Source organism: Chelmon rostratus, chromosome 16, assembly GCF_017976325.1.
Source record: "Chelmon rostratus isolate fCheRos1 chromosome 16, fCheRos1.pri, whole genome shotgun sequence".
In the NCBI taxonomy this organism is placed as follows: Eukaryota; Metazoa; Chordata; class Actinopteri; order Chaetodontiformes; family Chaetodontidae; genus Chelmon; species Chelmon rostratus.
Window position 1 is genome coordinate 3325801 of NC_055673.1, and position 9208 is coordinate 3335008.

At 43.6% G+C, this 9208-nt stretch overlaps 1 protein-coding gene across 1 annotated transcript; it reads right to left on the reverse strand.

Annotated features, from left to right (window-relative positions):
- Positions 1 to 1775: 1775 nt before the first annotated feature.
- LOC121620105 (voltage-dependent calcium channel gamma-6 subunit-like) lies at positions 1776 to 8604 on the reverse strand. Its single transcript, XM_041956052.1, has 6 exons — positions 8398 to 8604; positions 6302 to 6412; positions 6000 to 6108; positions 3914 to 3988; positions 2124 to 2261; positions 1776 to 1996 (listed from the first exon to the last, which is right to left on the reverse strand). Exons 1-6 carry the CDS (start codon positions 8602 to 8604, stop codon positions 1776 to 1778), a joined length of 861 nt encoding a protein of 286 aa, XP_041811986.1.
- Between the last annotated feature and the right edge of the window lie 604 nt (positions 8605 to 9208).

Sequence of the window (9208 nt, forward strand, 5' to 3'; positions counted from 1 at the left end):
CCATCATGTCGTTAGCAGAGCCATCTTTAGCATGAGGTGAAAAGTGGAACGGTTCATAAAAACAGCTACTGAGGAGGCAGCGACTGTGAACTGCGAACGTGGTGAGAGTGCAGAACAAGAGATAAATGAAACCTGAGAGGGGGTGACATTAAATATTCATGTCATGTTTAATAATAAAATGAAGTCATTCATACTCAATCAATTCAGTTCAAAAAAGTTGCAGAGACAGTTCAGCTCCCATTCAGGCGCAGAGAAGCACTTTGTTCAAACATAGATCATCCAAGAAAAACAGCGAAGGTAAAAACATGGCAGCGTCTCACACTTTGCCCTCTACTATCAGTCTACAATGTTCTCTAGATGCATCTGCTTGTCAAACTGTTTACAAAGTGTAGCACCTACCTTACACTTGATTTAAAACATTACATGTACACTCTTCTTACAATGTAAGTTGTAGCTTCTATACGCTGCAAGTGAAATCTGATGATAATAAAAAGACACAGAAAATAAACATATAGTGGGATATAAATGAAAAAAAAATCTGAATGTGTGTGTACCATTGTAAAATAGTAGCCCTGTCATATGAGTATGCAGGAAATATATTTCTAATTAATTTCTATCTCAGTGTTAATTAAACAACAAAACAACAGCACACACATAGAGAGTAGAAAGGTAGCTCTGCAGACAGGAAGGCATTCGAGGACAAACATTAAAATCAAACAAATCATGTTTTTTTCACACATCGCTGAGAAAAAACGAGTTTCTAAACCGAGGTTCTCAGATTGGAGGTCAATAAACTGTCCCTGTGTTCGTTCAGTGTGGGGTTTTTTGTTGTTGTTTGTGAGGCTGCTGATGGTTGTCATGTTACCTGAGCGGACAGGTGGCTGTGATCCAGCTGATTCAAGCAATCAGAGTGCCAGCTACAGCAAACAATCACCAGTCACTACAGCGCTTAAATTAATTTTACAGCATTAACGTTCCAGAATGAGACAGAATAAATGGCTCATTTGAAAAAACTTTCATTGGTTTTTTAAACTCAAGATTAAATTAAACATACACTTCAAATAAGAGTAGAGAAATTAAGTTGCCAGTTTTTTAACATTTAGCATCACGCTTCATAAACATGTTAGCATTCAGGCTACCCAAATACTAGCATGTTTAGCAAATTTAAACCTGCAAATTAAACCATTTCCTTTAGCTGCTACACTTTGTTTTTGTAACAGATTGTTTGACCACAAGTTCATATCAAATGAGTGGAATAGCTGGCATTTTTCTTTTAAAGCTAGCATTATTCAAAGAACTTATTTGTTTATCGAATAGTAAATTGCCTCCAAACCCTGCAAGATGATTAGTAAGACAATACAGGACTGTTTCCCAAACACATGGCCTTTAAGATCAATATAATTAACACAAATATGCTAAAAGGGGACATCTCACAGTAACATAGCATTACAGCTTTAACCACTGTCTCCATTTTCAGATAAACAGGCTAAATTTCAACAATACTACGTCAAATAAGGGGGTCATAAATCAAAATGTACTTATCAACAGTCTAGAATGACTCATTAGGATTCAATGAGAAAATATATATATATATTTTATACTAAACAGGAATATTGTGATGAAGATGGGACTTTGCCCATAAACATGCTCATGATTCCTTTAAGTTCACAGAAATCTCTTTGCTAAGACATCTTTGGGAAACATCCTCGTCCCTCTGCACCCCAACGCCTCACAATCAGAGAGGGCAGGTAAACTGCAACACCACCTCCAGGCCACTAGCTGCTGCCGTCCTTCTGAGGGAGACACCTCTGCCAGGGGCTGTAAGGCAGCGCCAGCAGCAGGAAGAGGAGCCCACCCACGATGAGGACAGCGCCCGCACAACCGATGCACGACACCGACCAGGAGAGCTCGTGGTGGAGGGGAACCGTGTGGTCGCTGGCCAGGAGGGCCAGGACGGACTGGTGGAAAACCATCAGAGAGAGAAGCACCAAGACACCTGTGGAGGAGACGGAGGACAGCCACAGAGACATAAGAGGACGACTGTCTGCCTCAAACATCCTCTACTATAATCAAGAAACATCTCAAACACTGAAAAGCCGCTTTGTGTGGTTGCTTCTACTGACCCGATAGAATAAAGCAGACAGACGCCGGCTTGAGGAAGAACAAGATCTCTTTACTGAGAGACATCGTGATGCATATGGCCCCCATCACCATCAGGAACAGGCTGAACAAGGCCAACATGGCTGCCGTTACATTCAGATCTGCACAGGGAAGAAGAACAGCGCTGATATATCAAGAACACCTGGTTTGGAACTGGTCTGACGAGGTAAAGCAAAGGGATTCTGAGGTACTTTTGACATATTTTCATGTTTAGCATAGAGGTATGATACAGGAGAGATATTAGAAAGCCTGAAATTTCTGAAAGCCTCAAGAAAATCTGTTTATTTATCATCAAGCAATTACATTATATTATACATACGTCAGATTTAAAACCACTGTGCCCTTTGTTCTGCGAACTGTCGGATGAATTAGCTAAACTGGATTTTGTGGTTTGAATTTCATCTCTCAGGCCCCTTTGTTGATATTTCCAGTCTGAAAGTGTCCAAATCACAGGCAATCAGCTTGATTGACCCTGGGCATCAAACAAGCCGACTGTTCGGCCTGACTCTGGAATGGAACTGGACCCAGAAAGATTAAAAACAGCCAACATCCCTGAACGACACCACGCACATCTACAAAAAAAACTGTGAAAGGGTTAAATTTTTAGCGTTTTATGTTGTAAGTTTGACTTCTGCCTGTGTTCAGGGATACGCTAACGAGGTGTGATATATCTGTGTTCATTCACTGGGTGTTGAGGAGCATGTACGTTTATACATTTTTTGCTCGGACGAACTGGACGAGACAGCTAACGTTAGCTAATATTAGTGGCTGAAGTTAGGCTAATGTTAGCTAACGTTAACGCTTGCCTCTAACATCCTAAATATAACTCAGAACTTAATGCACAAAATTATCGCTAACGTTCTAGTCCTCATCTGTTTAGTTAGCTAACACTGTTAGCATGTAAAGTTAGCTATTGTTGCTTCCTTTAGATTAATGTTATGCGGTTGACTCTGCACGTTTGGACGCTGACAGAGAAGGAACAGGATGTAGCGTCTTTGAGGGAATGCGATATTAACACAAACATGCTACGTGGATTGCTTTAGTCCGCCATAGAGTTTGTGTTTCACCTTTACACTCAGATGGAGCTAATTTTAACGTTTACTCCAGGATTTGCTGTGTTAGAGCCCCTAAAAATTGTTCATGTGACGCCTGGCCTGGTTCTTGGATGTGACAGTAAACGTTTTGCTGCTTCACAAAATAACTATTTTAACCATAAAAGAAGATTTACACGAAGTAAGACATCAAAGCACGTACTCTGCAGCATTAGCACACTCATGGCTGTGTTTATTCAATCACTGCATTGAGGCCCACAGCGTGACAGTGATGTGGCACCAGCGTACAATGAGATTTTAACGTATGTCTGTCTTTCTCCATTCAGCATAAGGCACTGTGCGATCTTAATACATTATGGAGCTGCCAGTGAAATGAGAGGTTAGACGGCAGCTTGGAGACACTTGAACGCCATGTGGGCGGAATAGATTTCAAACACTCACTGAGCAGACAATGGCCAACCTGAAAGCGGGCGGCGAGGAAGCGAAGGGAGGCCGAGGGAGAAGGACAGGACAGAGACGGATGGATCGTGAGGGTGATGAGGCCAGGAGAATAGAGAAAGAGAGTAAGAAGAGAGGGGCAAAGAGGGCGCAGAGAGAGAGGTGGAGGAGGAGAAAGGGGATAAAGGAAGGATGGAGTGGGCGGATAAGGTGGGAAAGCAGCTGAGAGAGGCCAAGAGAGCCGAAAGAGGTGTGTGACTCACTCTTCCTCGTTGTCTTCTGGAACATCACAGCGTTTTCCCCCGTGGTGAAAAACTTGAAGTAGGTGCAGTTTGATTCTGCAGGAGGACAAAGATGGAGGAAGAGAAACAGTAAATGAGAGAAACGCCGGCGGGTCATGTGCTGTAGCGGCAGACAATCTCGACGAAATATCTCATTGAAATTCAATGAGGTGCACACTTTGGTAGCAATAATTCTGCATCAAACATAATCAGCCGTGAACGTCAATGACGAGCTCAAGGTGACAGTCCGATGCTTCCTGCACAATTAGCATTCTGCCGTCCTGATGATGTCTTACAGTAATTAGAGTTTGCCTGTCAAATGCAATGTGACACCTCTATGTGTTCGCGCACAGCGCCGTGCACACAAGCAAGCGAAACACGCGTACACATCATTCTTAATTAACGCGATCAAAGCCACATCCTCCTAGTGTTCTGGGTTGTTATTCCACCCCCCGACATCACTCATCAGGGCTACAGCGCCGATTCTGTTGAGGAGCCGCACTCAAATCCCATTGACAGGATTCATCAGTCGACAAATAAAGGTTGACGTTGCTCTGCAAATGGCCAGTCAGACAATAATTAGACTTTCCTCTCGCTGACCGCAGAACATGCGTACGACTTAATCCATTAAGGAAGACATGGAGTGCGCACACCTGCAATGAGGAGTTGCACAGTGGGCCATTTGATAGAACAATAAAGCTTTATGCTTTACGCTCTGGTGTGGCCCTCATGTCCAGCGGCTACATGGGCCGTCTGTGGTTGATACCAGTGTGTAATACGTTGCACTTTGGCCAGCTCATGTTGGTTTCTAATGCGTCACTGTTGATTGTTTTAAGGAAGTACTTATTGTAAGCCAAAGCATGATCTTTCCCTAAATGTAACCAAGCAGTTTTGGTGCTGCGACTGTCAGAGTAAATGTTTCTTAGCAAGCTTTATTTTGAACATGTCACTATATATAGCTAACTTGACTGCAGACGACGTTTTACACACTTTGGCTTGATACCAGGTTGCGTTACTACATCATGTTTAGTGCAGTCGGAGAGTTGGTTAACGGCTGGCTTATCCTCATTCGACAAAATCAATCACATGTGAGCCATCATGTGACATCTTTAGACGTTAAAAAGTCCCAGTTTACCACTGAGCCAGTAACCCTGTGAAAAGGTCTCCGGTTTCGGATGAATATCAAACAGGTATCCTGTCAGACACACACAGATCTTTTCTCAGTCTTTCTCTCGTTTGCTTTTCATGTGAATCATTCCGCAAAAGGGGAGTTTATGCAGGTGAGTCACGGAAAAGGAGAGCAACACTGCAAATAGCTGTAATGATCCTTTTCCCCACTCAACCAAAAAAGGTCCAGTTAGAAGCCTGAATGTCATTTTCAACCCACGGTCCTGCATTGTTTCCACTAGCTGCTCTTGCACCCTTAACACAGCTTTATTACAAATGCAGCACTGAGTTAATGAAAATAGTCTACTTATTTTCCTGTATTTCCAATATACTACCAATATTAACATGCAGTCGTCATTTTATTGCTTTATTCAGTCTATTTTTAATGTTTTTTCTACTCTCGGCATGTATTTATTAGACCTGAGACATGCTAGACTGCCCACTTCAGTTCTCCCTCACAAGAGTGGTTTCAGACCTCAGTGGGACTTTTAAATTTCTGTGTTTTATACACCCAAAACAGAAAAGCAGGTATTGTTGCACAAGTGCTGAGGACTTCCAAAATCCAAATGATGCATCCGTTCACTTCACTCAAAAGCAGTTTGTGAACTCACTCTCATCCTCAGACTATGTAGCAATGACTCAGGCCGTTAGTCAGCCAGAGCATTCATCCAGCCAGCCATCAAACTGTGAGCCGAGAGTCATTTGTCTAGCCAGAAAGTCAGGTAGACCACTCATTCATGCTACCTCGCTCCCTCAGAGTGAGCTATCCAACAAGCTCGACAGTTTGACAAATGTCAAGTCAGCCAGCTGGTCTGTCAATCATCGGCTTAAAACTCCCTTGCTCACACAGACAAGTCAGCCATCATCCACCAACCAGCAAGTCAGTTAATCTTTGAGTCACCTCCAGGTAGTTCAGCAGGTCCGCAGCTCTCTCTCTCTGGGTCGATATCAGCCACCCACAAGGTCTTGGTGCAGCCCTTCCACAGGCCGTAGTGAGCTGTCAGACAGGTCTGCAAGACACAATCAGCAGTGATATTCTTTTTCCATCCATCGCAGGGTGTAGCTTTAGACACCAGGCAGCGCTTCGCTTCTAGCAGGAAATTACTGTTCACTGATTCTTTGTACTGCAGAAACCCTGAATGTGCCTGCAGTGAAAACACCATATGACTAAAGTCCTGTTTGTTGCTAAATCCAATATTTCACCTGGTTGTTATAGAAACTTTTGGGAGGTGACAGCTCCACCCAGAACTCTGTCCCCACCCCGAGGACTGTCAGGACCACGCCCACAATGGCCACAAAGAATGCCAACTTGATCTGTTGACAGAACACAACACAATACAATTAATATTAAATAGTGACCTGTAAAACTTTATTAAAGTTTGCAATACTCAATTAAAAAAGTGACAGAGCAGGAGGTTGCTGGTTCGAACCCCGGCCCCTGCAGACTACATGTTGGGTAGTGGTGGCATAGTAGGGGAGCCGTGATTACAGATATAGCTTTTACTATAGATGTTTGGTGTTTGGCTGCAACAAGCACTTTGGGAGGTGTACACAGCGAACAAATCACTGACTGGCTGTTCCAGTATGAAACAAGTTTGTACAGCTTGTGACTCGTCTTGCCATTATTCAGATTCTTCATACATTGTATGTGGGTTTGGTGGCTGACAGGCGTCTTCTCCCTGGAGGTTAATTCTGCTGCGAGCTTTGCACAGTTCATGAGAGATATGCCTGTGGTATGTTATGTAGCTCAGCTCCACACGGTACCACATGCATATTCATTTCTCGGTCTGAACATGTTGGTGTGGTGACCTATTGATAGGCTACTTCAAAGTAGGTGGATGTGATGCATTTTAACACGTCAGTTTGCTCATATAACCTGAAATAGTGCCCTCGGCCGACAGGTTATGGCGCTAAAATAGCTTGTATAACTGCATGACGGATCAGTGTATATGTTCTGTTCCTATCCAGACAATAAAAGGCGGCACAGGAATAGACCCAAGCCTCCTGTCCATCATTCCTCCACCCAGCACAGCACAATGCAGGGTAGTGGGGTTACTTAGTGTACCCATCCAGTTTATGAGGTGTCCGGCTGAGCTCAGTTTATTATACACACTTTCTGTAAGTCTGCAATTCTGAAATTCTTACCCACAAATCATAGCGTGCTAATGGCACAAAGAAGTTGAAAGAGCTGGCGAGAACAAGTTTACATGCACACAGTAGCAAGCGACTTGTCAAGCGTTTTATTATTGCGGCTGACCGGCTGTGTATTTCTGTCAACAGATTTCACGTATAGATTTTATATGAATTTACTGTTTTGTCTTTACTAGTGCAGTGAGAAATACTAAAACATTCAATTAGACAGACGTAGGTGTAAGAAAATGTAAAGACAATAACACAAAACAGTAAGACAAGACAAGCAGAGTTATGATTTGAATTAAATTTTTTGTTCGTGGGAGAAACACGTGTAGATTTTATTTTTGTGTGTGTGTTTCTGTGCATGAATGAAAGTGTGTTGCGTATATAAATGTTGAGAAAGTGCGACCAGGGGACTGGGCAGGTGTGTGTGAGGAGGAAGAGGAGGAGGAGGAGGGAAAGTTAGAGAAATATCTTCGCCCTTCCAACCTCTTTTTCTCAGGAACTTACAGCGATCGTGTTCGTGATGTCGTTTTAATGTTTGTGAGAGCTCAGTGCATCGGGGATGGACGCTGGAACCGAGCCATGATGTGCTGTTTGCACAAAGAGAGCCAGAGAGCGGGTCAGTAAGGTAAGTTTGAGAGCAGATATCTTCCAGTAACGTGCAGCGAGGAGATAACTGCACAGACGGGACAGAACAAGATCTGAGCGTGTTGTTTTTAACGTCCTAAAAGATGAAATATCAACCTTCCAAGAAGCAGCTGAGATGTGTGGGTGAGGACGCTTTTTTCTCTGGTCTTAACTTCTTCAAAGGGCAGTTAGAGAGGCTTGTTTTTTGTTTTTCAGGTTTAAAGTTTGGAGGTTGGGAATTAATTATGTCACGATGGTCGACTAAACAATTTGTGTGGGTACATGTCAGAGAGGGATGAAACTGGACAAAAGAGAAATTACATCCCTGATGGACGCCTGCAGATTGTTCTGGTTTTTATTGTTACATAACTGTTATCTCCTTAATGTCAAAGAGCTGCAGGAGAAGTGTTTGGTGCCGTTTGGATCGTGCCTGATTTCAGCTGTAAGGCGGCTGGATGATTGATCAGCTTCATTAGCTTCACACACTCACACAGCCTGAGGGGGGACACACATTCACACAGTATGAAACCAGTCACCTTCCCTTCCTGGGCCTCACTCATGGCATGTCCCGTTGACGTCGTCCTGCGCCGCTTGTTCCCTCCAAACGTGCTGCGTCCACTCATTAGGTTGGCCAGACCTCCCGCGCCCTGGGCCGCTCCCGGCGCAGCCCCTCCCACCGTTCCTGCCGCCGCCGGGCCCACCGTGCGGCCCTCCTCGTCGGTCACCAAGAAGGTGGACCACATGTTGTGACGAAATGGAAGACAGCTAAGACGGTCGAGTGGGATTCAGTTTGGCAGCCAAGCTTGCGTTGAGCAACGGGGATGGTCAAATTTCAGCAAACGGGAACAAAAACAGAAGAAAACTGATGTGTATTCTCAGCGTGTGCCCAAAAATGAAAAAAGGGGGGAAAGGTATTTAAGTAAAATAATGTCATACAGGTGTATGTGATAGAAAGGAAGGTGAAAGCAGAGGTAGAAAGACAAATTGAAAAGGAAAAGATTTTAGATAACAACTAAGAGCAAAAAAAAAAAAAAAAAATGATAGAAAAATCGACGAAAAAGTTCAAACCCCAAATCTCCTTAGTAACACAAAGTGTCTGAAACCCTCAGCAGGAAAAGGCAGAAATCAGATTTGTCTCGAAAAAAGCCCCAGAAAAAAAGGTGGCTTTGACGACGGATGCAAAACCGGTAACTTAATCATCGTGAAAAAAAGAAAAGGACAGAAAGTTTGTGTGGAAAAGTGAAGTGAGAGTCCGTGGAGGTAGAAGTCAGGAGTGGATGAAGCGATGCTTCCTGCAGAATGGACGGAGAGCAGAGAGGAGGAGGAAGTAACTATGACAGACAGGTG

Bases quoted from the DNA above. Each gene is read 5' to 3' on its own strand.
- LOC121620105 (XM_041956052.1), bottom strand. From the start codon at position 8,604: ATGTGGTCCACCTTCTTGGTGACCGACGAGGAGGGCCGCACGGTGGGC. The intron at 6,413-8,397 runs GTGACTGGTTTC...TTCTGTCAACAG, and splicing joins GTGAGGCCCAGGAAGGGAAG to ATCAAGTTGGCATTCTTTGT. The intron at 3,989-5,999 runs GTGACTCAAAGA...GTCCTCCTGCAG, and splicing joins ACCTGCTGAACTACCTGGAG to AATCAAACTGCACCTACTTC.